This window comes from Vulpes vulpes, chromosome 5 (genome assembly GCF_048418805.1).
Source record: "Vulpes vulpes isolate BD-2025 chromosome 5, VulVul3, whole genome shotgun sequence".
Taxonomy (NCBI): Eukaryota; Metazoa; Chordata; class Mammalia; order Carnivora; family Canidae; genus Vulpes; species Vulpes vulpes.
In genome coordinates, this window is record NC_132784.1 from 123,953,930 (window position 1) to 123,974,758 (window position 20,829).

The window sequence follows — 20,829 nt, forward strand, 5'->3', positions numbered from 1 at the left end:
GAAATCTGCTCTAAGGTGTGGCTTTCACCCCTGAAACGTGCCTCCATCAGTAGAGTAGTCCAACAGCACGCCTTCCTTCCGGCAGATGGGCCGATGGCAGGAGGTCATGTTGTTTTCACTCCCGATGCGCCCCCAGTATTGTAGGAATCTGAACGCAAGCACATATTATCCATCAGAATTGTTAATTAGAACAAATAGTCTACTCAAGTCCTGGATAACAACTTCTTCCATAAATGTGTTCCTTACTTTGGTGCCAATTTGCTATGCTGTGATAAAAATAACAAAAAAATGACTTACTTTGCCCCTCTAAGATCCAAATCTTGAGTAATAGCTTGTCTCACAGTGGATCCCCCAAAATAGAGTGCAGTGTCCTCAGCAAGAATCCCACACTCAGTACAAGTACTTCCACCTTCTAAGGACATCCATAAATCAGGCTTGATTTCTTCACTATCAAAGCGTTCCTTCAGGAAAGTCTGGGAAAAAATAAGTGGGACGTGGTTAAAAATAACAATTTCAGATAATTATTATGGAATAGTTTAGACAACATAGGTTCATCTTGGTCTTTAAAAAAATACAACTTATTTCAAATGTTTTATCTCTACAAAACATCTCTACAACGTTCTTTTCCATCATATATTAAGATCATCTAAAGTGATTAAAGAATGTTTAATCATTGGAATTTGAAGTTTAGAAAAAATTTTAAAATAAAACAATTGCAAAAAAAAAAACCCAAAAAATAAAACAATTGCAAGTTGGCTATTGTAACACTCCTATTTGTGAAGCTACTTAAGCATATATTCTGCTCTAAATATGTATATTTATTTATATTGTGTATAAAAGTACAATTATGATATGAAACATGCACAAAAAATGAAAATTTAAATGAATAAGATAGAATAAAACAGATGTTCTAGCACTTTTTTCCCTAATATTTTTCAGTGGATTGTTTTGTTTTTCCCCAGGAGTATGTGCCCTTCACTCTGGAGACTACTTTAAGCAACCAGGACCCTTTAGCTTTTAGGACAGTGTGAACTTGGAATGTCTATATGGTCAGGCAGGGACATTTGAAAGCAAAGCTTTTTGTATGAATTCAGAGGAAAATCAACCTTGGAAGTCAGTTTTTACATGTTTATCAGGGTGAAGATTCCGGACACTAAGTATTCAAAATATAGAACATTTTCCCTGGGTCTCTAGTTTATCCTTCCAACTAAGAATGACCAACAAACAGGAATAGTCTATTTTCCAAAGAGGGAGATAAATAAAATTCTAGGCTTCACTATGGCTACATTTTATGCAAAATTATTTCATCCCCTCGCATTATAGTAAACATTTTGATTTTTCTATTAATTTTGTCCATAATACATTATTTTGTCCATAATAGTTTGGCACTGTGTTGAGGCATGATTCTTTTGTTTTTTGTTTTTTAAATGGTAGAAATCATATATCACGAAAACAATTTGTTACAGTTGCAAATTGCAGTAACCATATACAGAAAAACTGTACTTTTTCATTTTTTTAGATGAAGTGTCTAGTTGGTATCTTACTGTGTAGTTAAAATGGTTTAAATGGACCCTCTTCAAACACAGAACATAATCATCTCTATAGTCAAGCACAGGTAGTCACGTGTCAATCTTACCTTACCTCACTGATTTTAGCAAATAAATGCAATATTTTTTTAGAGTAGGCTCCATGCTCAGCCTGGAGCCCAACACAGGGCTTGAACTCATGCCCCTGAGATCAAGACCTAAACTGTGATCAAGGTTCGGATGCTCAACCAACTGAGCCACCCAGGCACCTCAGCAAATAAATGCAATTTTAAAAATGGAGATTTACATGTAAGAAACATAAGAGTCAGAAGACATGCACTATTAACCATGTAAAATCTCATTGGAAAGGCGTAATCAGAGTTCATAATATACATTTATATAATTTCTTATCGAACTGAGGAATACTAATGAAATTTGAATGCTAATGAAAGAAACTAGAGGTGTGCGTGTGGTTTTTTTTTTAAAGATTTTATTTATTCATGATAGACATAGAGAGAGAGAGAGGCAGAGACACAGGCAGAGGGAGAAGCAGGCTCCATGCCGGGAGCCCAACGTGGACTCAATCTCGGGACTCCAGGATCACACCCTGGGCCAAAGGCAGGAGCCAAACCGCTGAGCCACCCAGGAATCCCCTAGAGGTTTTTTAAAGTTAATTCATTATCTATGGCTCAATTTCTCATGTTATAATCTCATTTGATAACAAATAGACCAACAGCTTCAGACACAAGTGTTATTGTTCCAATGTTATTTTTTTAATTTATTAACTCCAAGGTTGTCAGTGTACTATATAAAAAAATGACAGAACAGGTTTTGTTTATAGTTTGCCACTTAAATGTTTGATTTCAGCCATTTGTGCTTTTTGTAGCTTAGTCATTTTTCTGTTATTACAGTGATGAATGCACTATATTTGTTCACAGAAATAGAATGCATATATGGCAAATGTGTTGGGCAAGTGTATTTACTTTGCACATTAAATAATGATGTAACAGCTAAAGTTTCCAAGAATGACCTCTATATTCTTAACATACAACCACATTGTAGCAGTCAGCACATCAGAACACTGAATTTTCTGAGCAGAAATTCTGGTAATGATAATATGGTGATAACGTTATATGGTGACATAATGGAAACTACACTTATCGTGGTGAGCACTGAGTAATGTATAGAAGTGTCCAATCACTATGTTGCATACCTGAACTAAAATAACACTGTATGCCAATTATAATTCAATAAAAAGTTCAGGAACTGTTTAGTCATTTTTGAAAGCTTGTTTCTTTGTGATAATGAATCTAGGGTATTTGCTTCATAACATCAGCATCTTCCTTCAAAAGTACATCTACTGAAAAAGTGAAGTAAAGAGGACTTAATATTGATTTCAAATTCAGAGTCTGTTTTTAAAAAGCAGGGTATATATGTTCTTTAATCAATACAGTCTGGTTTATTTTATTATTTATTATTATTATTTTTAACAAATATTTTCTTTATTTATTTGAGAGAGAGTATGAGCATAGGGGAGGGGCAGAGGGAGAGGGAGAAGGAGAAACAGACTCCTCACTGAGTAATGAGCCAGACGCAGGGCTTGATCCCAGGACCCTGAGATCATGACCTAAGCCAAAGTCAGATGCTTAACTTACTGAGCCACACAGGTGCCCCTGGTTTGTTTTTAAACTGAGTAAATTATACCAGACTTGATCCAAGTATTTTTGTATCTATGAAACCTAAGACATATTCTTTTGCCAATCCAAAGGATTTATTTACTGGGGCCCCCAAAGAGTGCTGTGATAAAGTAGTAGTGTGAGTAAATGCTTCCTTTGGGGCTTTGACATTACCTTCAGAGTGTGAGTCAAGTAGCAGTTAGGCCCAGAGTATCCCGGATCACAGATGCACTGTTCCTTTAAGCAATCTCCATGGCCCCTACAGTTGTCCACGCATCCAGGGCCCAGGTAGAAATTATCGATTGCCCACTGCATATCTGAGTACTTCTGATAGAACCTTAATCTTACTGGACTGTTGACAACAAAAAAGCAAAGGAGTGAGAACAAAAGTTAACTTTATTCAGGTCCATTTTCCTATGTGTACATTCAGTACTCAAGGGAAAAAAGAACATTTAAGACACTCTGGCAGGATGCAATGGATAAATAAAAAATATCTTCTGACCATAATTATCTATTCCTAGTAATGGAAGTTTAAAGCCAGTTTCATTTAAATTTTATGATATGTGAACAAATTTGTAAAACAAAATGAAAATTCAGTGGAATCTCTATTTCAAGCAATAGGAACTTTTTCTTTTCTTTTTTAGATTTTATTTATTTATTCATGAGAGACAAAGAGAGAGAGAGGCAGAGACACAGGCAGAGGGAGAATGAGGCTCCCTATGGGGAGCCGGATGCGGGGACTCGATTACAGGACCCCAGGATTACAACCTGAGCCGAAGGCAGACGCTCAACCACTGAGCCACCCAGGTGTCCCAAAAGGAACATTTCAAAACACAAATCTGTAACTATCATAAATGGAGCTGCTTATGAACTGGAGTCCAATGGCTGTGTCACATTTAGACCCATTAACTGCATTTCTGAAATTGCACAGAAGGTGAGCAAATCCTTTGACAGAGACTTGTCAGCACAGCTCTCAGGTGACTGGGAAACAGCAACTTCTGAATCCCCAAAGATAATCAATATTCTCAGAACAACTCTGCTAATTAGAAAACAATTTTGAGAGAGTTTTTTAAAGGGCAATTTCACTGAGATTTTGATTTCATCATTGCTCTTCTCTGTCTTCAGGGGAAAATACAAACCTCATAATTAACCTTATATAAAAATATGCTGTGCTGTTTTGGTATAATGAGTTCAAAGTTCATGAGGAAACTTTCTGGGGTGATGTAAATGTTCTGTATCTTGTTTCACGTGGTGGTTACATGGGTTACACAATGATAAGAACTCACACTTAATTAAGATGTGTGCATCTTCCTGAATGTAAGTTATATCTCATTATTAAAAAAAAAGAGAGAGAGCATGGAAAGGGTAAAATGAAGCAATGACATTGTGGTGGCTACCCAGCATCTATTTCACCCCAGGTGAGTCATATGAATAATATAACTCACCTAGCTATTGGTTGAGTCAGGGATGGGCTTTCTTTTGAAAAATTTTTTTAAAAAAGATTTTATATATCCATTTGAGACAGGGAGAGAGAGAGAGAGAGAGAGAGAAAATGAGCAGGGGGAGAGGAAGAGGAAGAGGAAGGAGAAGTAGACTCTCCAGTGAGCTAGGAACCTGACGTGGGGCTTGAATCCCAGGTCCCCTAGATCATGACCTGAACCAAAGGCAGACACTTAACAATCTGAGCCACCCAGGTGTCCCAGGGATGGGCATTCTTGAGCTAATTTATACTGATGGGATGCAAGGAGGTAGTTGCTCTGACTCTGAAAGAAAAGCAACTCTTTCTCTTCCTAGAGAAAGATGCATTCTGCTCCAGTCTTCTGGAAGCCATCTACGTTGATGAGGGCTGAATGTGACACTGATGTGTGGACAGTGCAGTAAGAATCAGACTAAAAGAGAAAGAAGTAACAATGTCTTGGAAGACATTTTTGAGCTTGTGAAATCAACCAATCCTAGAGTCCACTAATCTTTGGATTTTTTTTTCTTATATATATAATACATTTCATTTTTAATTGAGTCCATTTGAATTGGGTTTTCTGTTACCTACAGCGTATCCTGATCTTATTTCCTAGCACGTTAATTGACTAAGCCCTTTAGATTCATTCCAGGAAATAGTGAGTGATCACGTAGTAAATGCTATTTATGGCACACTGGAAAAGCCAAGTGCAAGCACCTTATTTAAGGCCTCTATATGTTCTAGTCATGTACCATAACTCTGTTTCATAAGCAGGTTTGCATTTAGGCAGTCTCTATGGTGGAGGTATGCCTGTTATTTTCTTCAGTGTGTCTTTTCTCCTAATTTTACAGTTAGAGGGAAATCTTTTGAAATTGCTTTAAATTAACTTATCTACAGACTTCTCAGGGAGCAGTTTAATCATCTTGGCTCACCAATGCTCCAGGCTAATTACTTTTCACTGCAGGTGCGGAATGTAATGCTTTGGTAAGAGAAAAATGAAATCTATAAACCACACTTACACAGAAAACATGAAGAATTAGGATTTGTACAAAGAGCATGACCAGTTAGTATTTGCTCCTGGCACCATCTACTGATTGACAAGGCAGTAATATGGAAAGCATGTGATTCATGGTGGACCACAAAGTCCATATGGTAACATAACTTTTCATGTGGCTCTAAGACCATCTCTATTGCTCTGTCCCCATGTTCAGAGACTAAAGCGTGGGAAATGGAAGGGCCTGCTAAGGCCCAAGTCTAAGGATTAAAACTTGAGGGCTCCTCAAGTTAGCTCATCTTGGAAGTCATCAATCAGAGAACCTTTAAAGGTGGGGGGTGGGGTGGGGAAGAGAGCATTTTACTCATAATCACACATAACTTCAGGCTCGACAAATGTCCCTGGTGAACTTCTGGATGCTTGAAACCAGGCTTTATTTTAACTTTTTACTTACTTCCCCACTAAGCTTTCAGGGAGTGGGTAGGTGATCCTTTTCCAACCTTTGGTTGGAAAGAATACAGATGGCTGAGAAACACTTCCAGAACATTTTGGGTCTGCAGGTAAGCACTGGGGGACCAGATAATTCCAGCTCACACCAAAGTCAGTAGAATACTGCACATGAATTTGATTCTGGGCAACTTTTTCAGATACTTTACATCCAACAGAGATCTAAATAAACAGAAAAGAAAGATTGTTAAAGCACTAAAACCATACTACACGTTTCTGCTGCAAGGACTTGGCAACAAGAAAGTTGCTGATCAGTTGATAGATGCTGTACCACATCCATCCCGTATTTTCAGGTTCATTATTTGTCCTGCTGATGGACGGGGGAGTTGACGTGGTTGCCCAAGGTGACAAATTACAGAAAGTGCCAAATATATTGTGCAGGGAGTTTGGAGAGAAGAAGAAACCTGTACTGCTGCCATGGCTGGCCGACTGCCTTGGAAGGCCTGGGCCCACTCTTACAAATTGTTGTTTGTTGTGCTAATGGCCTGGCACTCTATTTGGCAGAATACTCGACCAAGAAGGATTGCTAATAGCTTTTCCAAGTTTACTATTTTGTTGTACAATTTATGACTCTCCATAAATCACTTTCAAATACAAGTAAGATGCAATGAAGTGATAAAAGAAGGTATTTTTTAATAAGGCAAAGCACCCTTTGTTGACGTAGATAGGCATAGTGCAACATTTGTTGTTAATATGGTTGGAGTGAGGCAGACAATAAAATAGTTGACATAAAATAAATTGGTTGACATAAAATCTTGGTCAAAATTGATGTTGGCATTAAGGCTAATCATGCCTTCGTTCTCTAGAATTTTCTTTCTCCAGAAACATTAAAATGCTCTTGTAAAAAAAAAAAAGTAGTTATAAACATAATAGCTTTAATTTTCTCTAAAACGAAGAAATTGGCTAAATCATAAAACGATTTAGATTTATATGATGATTAGTATCCTACATTTTGCTATTTATTCCTGAGCAGAAACAAATTTACTCTTATGAAAGTTTTACCTTGGCATCATTCAGAAGTAAAATCATTTTAATCACTTCTAATCATTAAGATGTCTGTTACCTAAACATTTCATTTTATTTTTCAAAGTATATATTAAGTCAATGGAATGTTGTATGATCTTGGTCTTTATAATTTTTAAAATTTTTATATTCCTAATGTATAGTTATTTATGTAATCAAGATCATAACATTTCACCTTGAATTGCATGATCCAGCCTTCAGTGGGAGTCAGGTCATGGGTCACTGCATACACTTCTCTTCCATCATGGCTACCACAAATCATGACACCATCAGGGGAGTCACAGAATCTTTCTACTGTGCAATCATCATGGAATAGCCAATGCTCATTCACTTAAGCAAACAAAAATTATGGCAAAGTTACTTGAAGCAAATTTTCACTTTAAGCAAGATCTCTTATTATTTTCAGTTAAAATCTCTCTTACATTACACAAAATCCACAGGCAAAACACATTATTTTAGGAATATGGATACTAGGACGTTGAGATATACCTACTATTCAATATTGGGAAGTTTACATTTAGAAAAAAGTGTATTGTATGTGTTATAAATGAAAAACAAAGAAACATGTAGATCAATTTTTAAAAAAATTATTTTTTTAGTTTTAGTAATCTCTGTACCTAACATGGGACTCAAACTTATGACTCCAAGATCAAGATTCACATACTTTTCCAACTGAGCCAGGGAAGTGCCCCTATACCAATTCTTTTCTGATAGATATTTAAGGTTTTAGGCAGGATTTAAAGAGGATAGGGATTTTTAGTAATACGATAGGGAAGTGACTTAGCTACTTTTACTCAAATTCTGGTGGTGTCATTTGGGTAATTAAAAAAAATTGTAATAGTGAAACTCATAGAACCAGAGAGTAGAATAGCAGTTACTAGGGGCTGGAGAAAGGGAGACATGAAGAGATGTCAGTCAAAGGGCATGAAGTTTCAGGAATACAAGGCAAATAATTACAGAGGTCTACTGTGTGACAGAGGGCCTATAGTTACCAATACTGTACTGTATTAAAAATTTGCTAAGAAAAAAAAATTTGCTAAGAAGGTTAAAAAAAGGTGGTGGTGGTGGCTGTGCAAGGAAACTTTAGGAGGAGAATGATAAATTAATGACCTTGATCGTGGTGATGGTTTCACGGGTGTATATTCCTCTCCAAACTTATCAAGTTGTATACATTACAGTCAATAGCTTTTTGTATGTCAATTTTACCTCAATGAAGTGACTAAAAACAAGCTTGTGAGAGTCTAAGGAAAACTTAGGCAGCAAGACTGTGACTTGATCAGCAAAGAGTAGTTCCTATTGTCTCTCCTATTTCTTAATCACGCACATTTGAGTGCATGCATGTACATACGCACATGTTGCCCACGATGTCCTTTCTTTTCTGAAAGAGGTGTTTTTAACATTATGATTTTATTCCAGAAAGTTTAGGAATGGAACATATCTGTAAGTTGCATCTAATTCATGATATACTTTGATTTTATAGGCCCAACTTTTCTATGGAAGTTTCCGGGTTAGCTCCAGCATTTAATTGGCAATGAATGGGTAAAGAGAGGCTTGGGGCCACTGTGAGAATCACAGGGGTGGATGGCCTCAGGGGAGTCAGAGGAGACACCAAACAATGCAATTGAAACTCAGCCTTCACCTGTGTTGTGTCCTTTGGCACATCATCATCATTAACATATATAACAGAACAAGCAGTTTATGTCTGGATTCAGATGGCAACCACAATACCATTACATGTTAATTTTAATTCCAATCCCTTCCTGATTCATGGGCTTTGGGGCTACATTTAATCCTGCATCTAGTACCCAAGAGTCAAAGTATACAGAAATTTGATTCCATTAAGAATACCCCACGCCAGTTTATTCCGGGGCACATATTTTATGCTAGAACTCTGCAATGCTGATGAAAGCAGGTTTATGCTAATCAATTACCTCATCATTCTCTTCTGAAATATCAGAATATCAGAAATATCTATTTCTGTAAGTAGTTATTATGGTTTCTAGAAAACCAGTTTTATAATTCTTCAACTGTACATCACCAATCAAGCCTAAAGTAAAAATTGGTATTTTAGGTACTTGAAAAAAATAATCTGTATTTGCTTTTATTCATCCAGAAGCAGTGCTTCAATTATTCTCTGACCATAAACTCACTTATGTAAATTGTTACACTCAGGGAAAAATAAATTAATAATTTAGCAAAGTCGTGAACCGGATCTGTGTTAAGTAAATCTTCTTAATAACCTTCAGAAAATGATTTTCAGATAATTATTTCAGATAACACTGAAACAGTTGGTATGACGTATGTAATTAAACATCACTACTATGCCTGGGGATACCATGTTTTACATAGTATAACCAGGGATGTGGCATGACAAAGCCACAAACTTGACATAAGACACTGCTTTTAAAAAAGGTGATCAGAATAGTTGCATGAAAAATTAAAATAAAAATTAAAAATGAGGATAGCATGGAGAGATCTTTTCTGGTTCACCGGGGTCACTGCTCTACTTTTAGAAAGAATGAAGAGTAAGAAGCAGGACCTTTGGGTACTCTCTAAAACATGAAATGCCATCACAAAGGCATGTGACATGTAGCAAAACAAGACACTTGTATTTGGATATTAAAACAAATGGCCAGGAAATGCTGGCTTTCTACCCAAAGGAGAAAATTGGAAACACAGAAATGAATAGTTTCTTTTTTCTTTTTTTTTTTTTTTAGAAATGAATAGTTTCTAACAACAAAAAAGGTATTATTATAGAATGCTATTTATTAAAACATTCTTGCTGCTTGAATGAAAGAAAAGGTTTAGTTACAATGTTAACCAGAAGTTTGAGAGAAACAAAAGGGTGAAAGCCATTTTCAAAGTCTCTATGCCATTTGAGAATCTGTAAGAGGCTCCAGCTCCACAATCTCCTCTTTAGAAAAGACCTATATCTTTTTTCTTAAAGATTTTGTTTATTCATGAAAGACACACAGAGAGAGGCAGAGACACAGGCAGAGGGAGGAGCAGACTCCTTGGGGGGAGCCCGATGGGGGACTCGATCCCAGGACCCCAGGATCATGACCTGAGCCAAAAGCAGACGCTCAACCAATGAGCCACCCAGGGGCCCCTGAAAAGACTGAAATCTAAACTACATTTCTGCTGGGTTTTTATTTCACATTAGTGAAAAATGTACCTGACGTCTTATCCTCCATAAACATGTCAAAGGCAATTCTCCCGACAGGCCCAGCGTCTGCGGGGGAGCGCTCATGCTGGGGCACAGGGGCGCTGCTGAAGGTGTCCAGCATGACGGTCCTCTGGTCGGCAGAGCCCGAGATGAGGACATTGTCGATGGCCCAATCGTTCTGATCCAGGCCGTCATGCCTTGGCTGCCACCAGCGGAAGCGAGTAGCAATCTCTTTTGCATCAGGAGGGAGAAGGATATTTACGAATCTATAAGAAAATGATGGTTGGGGGAGAGGAGGAAATCGTGTCAAATGTCTCATGTGAGTAAAAGATTTACAACAAGAAGTAAGATGTTACAAGTCACATGATGGGTGGGGGAGGACAGGAGAGACAACTAAAAATTTTTAAAATTTAATTAAAAATTGGTTTAAAAATTTAATTTTTGAAAACCATACTAAAGTGGCTAGACTTTATGAAGGCCCAGGAGCCCCTAAATTGGGGAAATGGAATATGAACAAATTCAAGAATTCTGGAACTACTTACTTATACTAACTGGCCCTGGGCAGGCCTTAAAGGGACTTGACAATTTTCTGTTTGCCCAGGTGCATCTCTGGATCTGTAGGCCTAGAGATATGCACTGTGGTAGACATAAAAGCCGAGACTGACTTTTCTTTCTGTCTCCTACAGAGACAAGGTTGGTTTCATCTCTTCCCTTCCCCTGGTACCTCAATTTCATTCTATTCCCATGAGTATCAGCAAATCGCTTAGAATTTGGACACTGGATTGTAGCAGGACATTTGGGCTCTTAGCTACCCAGTTTTTTGTAATTACTTTATCAGTTGTCTGTGGTTTGACATTGACTTTGTCTTTATCTACCAATCAAGATCGATTCAAATGGATGGATGATAGGCTGCTTTTGGTTGGATTTTCAGTACTTGAATTTTAGATACTTTTTTTGGTCCATGTCCATCATTTTGTGTACCCTAAGACCAAGATGCAATCTGTGTACCAAAAGGTATATAAGGAAAGTTATACTGTGAATCCTAGAACCTTACCTCGATAGGTACTAGCACTTTGGAGATCATCAATGCTTTGGCAAATCATCTTTTCCAAGGTTTATTTCCTCATGCATTTCAATTTCACAGCTCATCTACATCTCTCCTTGCCCCCTTTTTGTAAGATCTTTCTATAACTTATCTGTATTGATTTGGCATGTTTAACATTTTAAAGTGTATTGAGTAATATCAGAAATCTATCTGCTCCTAGAGGGACATCCAATCATACTTCTTTACCCAGAGCAAGGATCTTTATTTTTTTTTTCTTTCCTAAGTTAGTTTCCTTTCTCTGATAAATCCTTGACCACATTTTACAAACCTTTGGAGTGGAAATTTATCTAAGGCTGTTGGAAGTTTAAATAAATTATGACTGCTGTTCCTACTTTGGTCAATTTGTTTCTCCTTCAGAGAACTGAAGTAGATCAGACTTATATCCTAGCTTCCTTCTCTCTGTATAGTATGCTAAGTGTTCAGGAACTCATACTGGAGAGTCTTTATAACTTCCCCCAGAAAGACTGAGGAAATGGTTTACTTGGTATATCTTTGATCTCCTCTTAAGAGATGAGCACTTTTTTTTACACTATTGTACCACTGTGTTCTTCTTAGCTTCTCTGTGGATTCCTTTATTGATGTCCAACTTTAATACAAGCATAGGATTTAAAATGTTTGCTTGTGGCTAGCATTTCCCCAACTGCTATTTTCCTCTTCTTCCTTCATAATAGGAGCCCATCTTTTTGGCGAGGGGAACAGTCACCCAGAGTAAAGACGGGATGTCCAGACTCCCTTGCATCTGGGTGTGTGTGTTTCTGTGATGAAGTTCTGGTTACTGGAATGTGAATGGAAGTATGGGCAACGTTAGGAGAGAGAGAAAAGAGAGAGCGCACACCTTCTTTGCCCACCCTCTCTCCTGCTGGCAGGAATGTGGGAGACCTAGAGTCGCCCTTTTAGTCAGGTGCTGAAGGTGACAAAAGTATTAGGTAGGTAGAAGGAACCTGGGTCTCTAATGCTTGTGGAGCCACTGTAGCAGCCCTGGGCTATTTCCTTCTGGATCTAATTTATAATAAGTGAGAGAGAGAGAGAGAGAGAGAGAGAGAGAGAGAGAGAGAGAGAGAGAGAACCTTTTGTTTAAATTGCTTGGGGTTTTCTATCATTCACAACTGAACGTCTTCTTAACTGATATACTTAATTTAAATAGCCATTTACAAGATTTTTAAATCGTTTTTATTTTTAAAGGTTTTATTTATTTATTTGAGAAAGAGCGAGAGAGAGAGCGAGAGAGAGCGAGCAATTAGGTGGAGAGGCAGAGGGAGAAGCAGACTCCTCACTGAATACGGAGCCTGATGCGGGACTCAAACTCAGGACCCTGAGACCACGATCCGAGCCAAAGATGCTTAAATGACTGAGCCACCCAGGCATCCCAATTGTTTTAATTTTACCTAATTTTTAACCTGTGCCTGGTTTGCCATGCACCAAGGGATTATCTATGCTTTGTCTTCCTCTTTGGGTGCTTTTAATTATTCTATGTTTCTTGGTTGGGCTGTTTTCATTCCTCCTTTCCCCTCTCCTCCTGTCCCCTCTGCTCTGCTCTCTCCTCTACTCCAACTTTTTCTTTCTCTCTATCTCTCACTCTCCTCTTCTCTCTTCTCCTCCTTCCACTTTAACAAATATGCTCTTTTACTTTTAGAAACATTTTAAACTTTTCTCATTGGTCACGTTGATTGCTTTTTGCCCTTTGAGAATATATAAATTTTAAATGACTCATACATTATGTTTATTAAATCCACTGTGAGGGTTTTCAGAGAAGCAATTAAAAAATAGACTCTAGGCTTCTTGAGGATATTTACATTTTCTTGTGTTTATTTCTAAGTCCTCAATTCCCTAAAATGGCATGAACACTATATAAATGAGTGAATAAATAAATAAATACATTGCCTACCTGTTTCTATTTTCCCAGAATGTTGTTTAAATTAATTACCATTTATTCATTAATTCACATGGGGTTTTGCACTGGGTTTATTCATGCCTGGCATTGTGATAGCATATTTTTATCTTATTCTGGCATTCAAAAACTAGTTGTTCTTAAAATAAAAACTCAAACCAGCTGTTTACCCAGCTCACAAACCTTATCTTTACGTCAGTCTCAGAAGCATCTCTACCAGCGGGTACGTCCAGGTGCCCTGCAGTCCCCACGACTGAAGCTGTCAGACCTCACCAAGCATCTTTGCTCAACATACTCATTATTAAAGATAAAGATATTATTAAAGATAAGATAGGATACAAACCCAGGTTTACTGTACTGATCATAGAAAATTTCCATTAGCAGGTTCCAGGTAATGCCTCCGTTGACAGAATATTCCAGGAGAACACCTTGGTTGCGGTTGTTGGGTGTAATCAGGCATCCGTACATGAAGTAAAATTGGATAAACTCAGCATTAGTGAGGTTCAGATCCACCGTGACCAACAGTCGGCTGCAGCCCTAAGTGAGCAAAGCAGAATCCAACACAACAGTGATAAGCATAATTGCTGGTTCAAGGTTTTCTCTGCCTTCCATCCTTTTCACGTTTCTTTTATAATACAAGTCACACGGTCTTGCAATGCTGGTGTCCTTATCATCTCTCCTGTCATCCTCACTCCCAGCACGGCCTCTGGCACATAGTAGGTACTCAGCAAATATTTGCTAAACCTTGAAATTTCATCATTAGAAACAACTTATGAAGGATGGTGTATTCTAAGGAGATTCCCTCTGTTTTGGCAACATAAGAGCCAAAATTAAAGTAGCTGTTCTTTGTCCTTATTATAATATTTCCAGTTATTCACAGGCGTTTTTAGATTTTTTAAAAGATAGTAGCTATTAAAAAAGTAGCATGTTGAGATGACTATTTTAATATGCAATTTAAAAATGACTACATCTAAGGATTTCATACACCTTAATTATTTAGAGGCAATAGTTGTTATGATTTTTATTTAAACTTTTATAGCTGATTTTAGTGTCATCTATATGAATTTATTAGTGTAGATACGCAGATATTTCTTAGTTGAATACATGCAGAAAACCAGGCCTCTTGGAGCTCTAGCTAAGCTAGGAAGAGTATTGTAAACACTTCATTCTTAGCGTTGAGGGTTATAGAAATCCTATATTGTTACTGTCGGCTAAAATACTGATTATAAATAATATACTTTATTGGCACAAATGCAAATTCTAAGGTAGGAAATGGTAGAGAAATAAAGACCTGACAGTGAATTTGTAATTTTTTAAGAATTAAATTACTTATGAAGGGTATTTAATTATGGTATTGAAGAAATTCTATTTTTATTTTTATTTTTTTAAAGACTTTATTTATTTATTCACGAGAGACACACAGAGAGAGAGAGAGGCAGAGACACAGGCAGAGGGAGAAGCAGGCTCCATGCAAGGAGCCCAACGTGGGACTCGACCCCAGGTCTCCAGGATCACACCCTGGGCTGAAGGCGGTGCTAAACTGCTGAGTCACCCAGACTGCCCGAAATTCTATTTTTAAACACTTATCTTTGGCAGCAATTAGAATGACCATAACATTTCTCAAAGAAATTAAAAAAATATTTTTTTACTTGAGAGACAGAGAGAGAGAGAGCATGCACAGAGGGAGAGGGAAAAGTAGACTTCCTGCTGAGCAGAGAATGCTATGTGTGACTCGATCCCAGGATCCTGAGATTATGACCTGAGCTGAAGCCAGACACTTAACTGAGTGAGCCACCCAGGTGCTCCCATCAAAGACATTTTCTAACAGTGCTGTTGTCATATACAAAATAATTTGCTATAAATAAAAATGTCTAGTCATTATTGACAATTATTCTTTCTTTGAAAATTTATAGAAGGAATTAAGTTCAGGAAACACCAAATCTCACTTTCCTGATTTTTGGTTCCTTAAATCCCAAATCTGTTGCAAGCTCACGAGTTTTCCATTAGAATATCATCCATATGGAAGACCCTCACACCCTGGCAAGTCCTCTCTCTCAGGATGAAAATTCATTTAAGTCTCTTTCAAATCTATATGACGTGTGCTGACACTACTTTGCACAATGAAGTGGTCTCAACTGATTTGTGATGGGAAAATGTTGGAAATAATTAGTATTTTCTGATTTGTATAAAGTTGCAAGCTCACATCAGAATTGTGCATTTAGAGCGTCTAATTCTGCATTTGGATTTGCCAATTAAACTCTGAAAGAAACTCAACTCTTTTGGGGGAAACTCAGAGGAGACAGAAAAGAATAACCAGCTGCCGCAGACTCACCCCGCTGAAATGCAGAGCCATTCCTGAAGCCACAGCGCCGCACACGGTACTGAGTTTCCCTCCATTCACGGTCAACCAGTTCTGGTTGGATGGCGCTCTATTGAAGTTGTCTTTGAGTTGGGTTGGAAGGGAGATCTCGGGCTCATCACAGTAGAGGCCACCCCACTGCTCATCACAGCTAGGAAAAAGAAAGGAAAAGCCAACATTAAACAAAACCTCCACAATTGTGTTCTCAAATTAGTGAAGCCAGCTACTCTTCCTTGTCCACGATGAGGAAAGCTTCCTTATCTTCACAGAGCTCTGCAGCATTCGCCTGCTTTCCTTAACAGTGCTTTAGGTTAGAAGCAATCTGTGAAGTAACTGCCTCTAGGCATCCCTAATGTATGATTTGGGCTTATAGGGAAAGAAGTAACTTCAAAGAATTTACTAGAGCCTTGTCTCCACATGACGCAGCTCTACAAAGCTGAGAAGTAAAAGCTGCCTAACTGAACTGGTAGGTCCTAATAACTTATGAAACTAAGTCTTTTTAAAGGGGCTTTGGGCCAATTAGGAGTCCAAGATGCCATGTTCCAGACAGCAGTGGGTACTTTGGATAACATCTCCCACCCCTGACTGAACGACTGACCTCTCTGTTCAACACAGGAGGAGATATGAATATAGGACTGGAGGCTTTGGGGTCTCACAGGTCATTCTGGATATGGGCTAGAATCAATAACCAAAGGAGAAACCTCCTGGGCATGTGGAGATTAGTGGAGAAGGGGGTAGGAATTCTCTATCAGCATCTTCATTCATACTACCTCATCAAACAGCAAAATCTTTGAAAATAAAGCACATAGTTCTGTAGTACATAAGATATACACACACACATTTTATTTAAATCCTTCCAAAGATGCTAAGGTTCTCTACGTAAAATATTAGGCCTTTCCATGGATGGTAAATTAAGCAGGGATTTAAAAACTTTCTTATGCAAACCACACGGGATACCAATCCAACCACAAGTAATACGTATCTATTACATATATTCAGACCTAAATGAGAGAAATGCTTGTGACATATTATTTTTGGTGAGAATATACTGAACTCCCGAACCTCTTCTACTGTCCTTTTCTGGGCTCAGGTGTATCACCAGAACACAGAAGGAAATAAACACCGTTGGTGACAGTTCACCTTTCTTTTGACAAGGCAGCTATTGTTTAGTTCCCAATCTCTGTGCAAGAAGGAAGATATGTTATCCATAAACTCCACAGTTAGCTTAATGTCAGATTTCAAGAAAAACGTATGACTGAAGGCAGCTTTGGAGTGATTACAAATCTGGTTTCAGAAAAATCTCCTGGCTGGAATGGGAGTCAGAAACTTCCTGTGGAAGGAAGAAAAAACAATGTACTTACACACAGCTTCCTTGGATGCACCGTCCATGGCCACTGCACATATCTATACAGCCGTCCCCGATGTAGACGTTATCTATCGCCCACGTCTGCTGCTTGTCAAAAGGAGCTGGTTGATGCCAACGGAAACGAGTTGCTTGGGACCTTTGGAGAAAAGAGAATTATAATGAAGGATGTGGTGGAAAAGAAAATGTGTTCCGGTAATATTTGAACAAGTGCACGGAAGGCTGTAACAAAAATGCAGGCACATCCCCAACTGGTGTTCTGCGAAAGCATTCATTTTTGCGATTGCCTATATAAAACTTTGAGTAACATCACCAGACCAAACTACACTGCAATAGCTTGAGAATATATTTTTGGGCTGATGATCGTTCTGAGCCTTGTAAAAACAGACTAACACAGAAACTCAAAATAATCTTAGCCAGTAGCCTAGCCTCAGGGGAAAAGCGAGCCCTGAATTTTGTGTGGAAATGTTGTGGAGTGACATCAGGGCTGATGCTAAGCTCTATTTGCAAATTAGGGAAAGATGCCTGTCTTTGAGCTGCCCCAACCCATCTGCATTTGACTTGGAAAGCAGGATATGGGCTCAATTTCAACTCCTATGTGCTCCTGAAGACTAGACACTTTTGTGCAGTGGGCATACTGGTCCACCTCATATAGTGTTCATGAGGAATTCTCACAATGAAAGTCTTAAGACAGTAAGAGTGTAAATCAGAGGGATCAATGAAACCACAGATAGTTGGATGGAGAGAAGAGAGAGGGTAATGGGACCAGACTTATTTTATATTAACTCAAATGCAATACAGATAAAATCAAAACAGAGATTCTCCCTTCCAGAAGCAGAAATATATTTGCTAATTTGTACAGTTTTGGGAAGTGTCTTGTTCAGAAACACAAACTTACATTTTCAGAGACACTAGATGGCAGTAAATCCAAACAGTGCCCAAGGCTCAAGTGATTGTGAACATTCAGACACCGGTAGACAAAATAATTAGCCAAAGCAACTTTTGTTTTATGGATTCATATACTTCGGTCATTAAGAGACTATTAGTCGCTTGACTGAGAGATACTTGTTTTGAGCAGGACAAAAGTCCAAACAACAGCAAGGGTTGTATGCTTTCTAATTGAACACATGCGTTACGTTTAGAAAACAGAAAAGAAATAGAACTAAAATCTCTGTTCTGAAAACGCATAGTTCAGTTTGCTATTTGCTTACTGAGCATCTATGCATTGGTTTTTCCCTAACACTTCTTCCTCCTCAACTCCCAGCAGACTACCTAACATCCACCTATCACTTCCTGAGGCATTTAACTTCAACCCCAAACTCCTCCTGGACTCCATCCCCCAGCGTCCTGGCTATCCAGTCTGGAGCACTGCTCCTCCTCCCAGTTCCCAGAGCTCATAACACTCTTTCGCATTTTCTGCCTGCATATCTTTCCTCTCTCAGCCTGGTTACCCCTTAGGTGTCCTTCAGGTCTCAGAGGCAGCATCAGGTCCTCATAGAGAAATCTTCTTTTGGGTCCCTCTAAAAATCGCGTTTATTCCGAGCAAACTGTTCTTTCCCTTTTATAGTATTTATCACAATTGTAGTCATATTTATTTGCATATGTATTTCTTAAATGTCTGCCTCCTCCTCTGAAGAATAAGTTATGAGGGAACAGCATTAATCTCTTTTTCTCAACATTATACCCTCATTGTCCAGTGCCTAGCACTTAGTAGGTGCTCTATAGATGCAGGCAGTTAGGGATGCCTAGGTGGCTCAGTCAGTTGGGTGTCTGACTCTTGCTTTTGGCTCAGGTCATGATCTTGGGGTCATGAGATCGAGCTCCGTGTCCAGCTCTGCACTTAGTGCAGAGTCTGCTTGAGATTCTTTCCTCCTCCCTGCTCCTCTGCTCCTACCCCTGCTTGCCTGCTCTCTTTCTCTCTCAAACAAATAAAATCTTAAAAAAAAAGAAAAAGGTGCAGGGAGTTGGTATCCAGAGGCCACCATTCTCACAGTCAGCAGTGGGAAAATGCTCCCCTGGGGTTGTGCAAGTCAGCGGCTGTGCTGTTAATTTTAAGGTTGATTTATTTATTTTAGAGAGACAGTGCACAAGTGTGAGCAGGGGAGGGAAGGGGAAGGGTAGAGGGGAAGGGAGAGGGACAAGCAGACTCTGCTCCCTGAGCTCAGAGCCAACCTGGGGCTCCATCTCATGCCCTTGAGATCATGACCTGAGCTGAAATCAAGAGTCAGATACTTAACTGACTGAGCCACCCAGGTGCCCCTGTTCAGTTAATTCTTAATGATGAAATTTATTAATTGTTACACCTGTTTACATGCAGCTACATCTTATAAATAATATATTGGAATATCCTATTTCCATAGCACATGATTACTTGGATTCTAATAACAAGTCAACACTTATATTATTCTTTCTTTGAGTCTATGAACTTCTGAAGGGCAGGAAATATTTTTATTCCTTCAGGGGATATTGTTTTGTATCTCCAGTGCTTAAAGAGGGTAGGCCAGTGATCTTTGTCGCTCTAATGTTTTATAATGCTCCATCAAAATATCATTTTTTATTCAGAGGGCTTATTTATGTACAATTTCCTCTGTTGGATTAGTCTCCTTACTTATTTGATTGTGGTGACACCTATACATTGGACTTCATACACATTTACTGAAAGAACAGTAAGTTGACAGCAATAAAGATGGCCAGGAAGCATCAAATAAGAGATGTCTTGTAGGGTGGGTGGGCAAGGACTGGGGGTCAGTGCTGGAGGGGGCAGTGATGTGATGGTTGTCAAAGGAGAAGAACAACTTCCAGCAATTGAGAGGTGGCATGAGCTGCCCAGCAGGTGGTGGCTTTCTGAATGTTGGTTGTGTTTAATCACAGTCTGGGCAGCCACTTAACAGAGTTTGTAGAGAAGATTTAAGAGCCAGATGCATTGTTGGGGTTGATAGCTTTTATGGGGACTTCCAACCATGACATGTTCAGTTTGTACAACTGTGGCATTCCACAGAAAAGGAAACAGTGGGAGACCATGTGTAGAATGTACTCAAATCTCAAACCAGAGTTGGCCACTAAGAGTAAAGATATCTAAGGGCGCTAATCTGTACTCTGGCACTAGTAAGTGCTATGTCCATGGTGAATAACTTAACATAAATAATGAGGGGGTTAATTTAGGGGACTTCTAGGGCCTGGTCTCAAATGTGAGGATTTTATAGTCCTGGGAATAACTACATTTATTATAATTACATACCCATAAAACAGGGGTAAATACACTATCCAATATTATTTTAGAGAAAAAAGAGATGCTTCCACTAAGGGGATGAATTGGAATAGAAGTTAAAAATGAAGGTCTGGAAGTTGAATTTCCAGGACTTCTTATTCCCAGCCTTGTCACAACTTCACTATGTATAGGGGCCAAATCATTTATGTTTATGTGCTGACACTTCCCCATCTGTAAAACTAGGAGTGTGCTACTTCCCACCTCACAAGGGTGTTGTGAAAATTAATTAGCTCATGTTTACCAAGACCTATGAGTGTCTCGGTGAAGTCCCTTGGCAGGTATCATCATTTATCCTGAAGCTTCCTTATAATGACGGCCACTACCAGCTGCTGATTCTTGGAGTTGGGGGAAAGATGGCCCCAGAGCATATTTCTCCTCTTCCATATCCTTGAAGTGTCTCCCCTTGCTTCTTTTCTGAATTTATATCATTTCCTGTCCATCAACTGCACATAGTAAGTGCTCCATAAGTGTTGTTTAATAATTGAAGATCCACTGCTA

At 38.6% G+C, this 20,829-nt stretch overlaps 1 protein-coding gene across 3 annotated transcripts in view; it reads right to left on the bottom strand.

The window, feature by feature from the left end:
* RELN (reelin) overlaps nt 1–20,829 on the bottom strand; it is a 478,955-nt gene that overhangs the window by 27,601 nt on the left and 430,525 nt on the right. For all 3 annotated transcript variants that reach the window (XM_072759913.1, XM_072759912.1, XM_072759911.1), the window contains exons 47-55: nt 17,062–17,202; nt 15,674–15,851; nt 13,685–13,878; nt 10,358–10,614; nt 7,358–7,512; nt 6,107–6,321; nt 3,377–3,554; nt 298–473; nt 42–148 (exon numbers count right to left, since the gene is read on the bottom strand). In XM_072759913.1, coding sequence (XP_072616014.1) covers nt 42–148; nt 298–473; nt 3,377–3,554; nt 6,107–6,321; nt 7,358–7,512; nt 10,358–10,614; nt 13,685–13,878; nt 15,674–15,851; nt 17,062–17,202 — 1,601 coding nt within the window. The remainder of the gene's footprint in view (nt 1–41; nt 149–297; nt 474–3,376; nt 3,555–6,106; nt 6,322–7,357; nt 7,513–10,357; nt 10,615–13,684; nt 13,879–15,673; nt 15,852–17,061; nt 17,203–20,829) is intronic.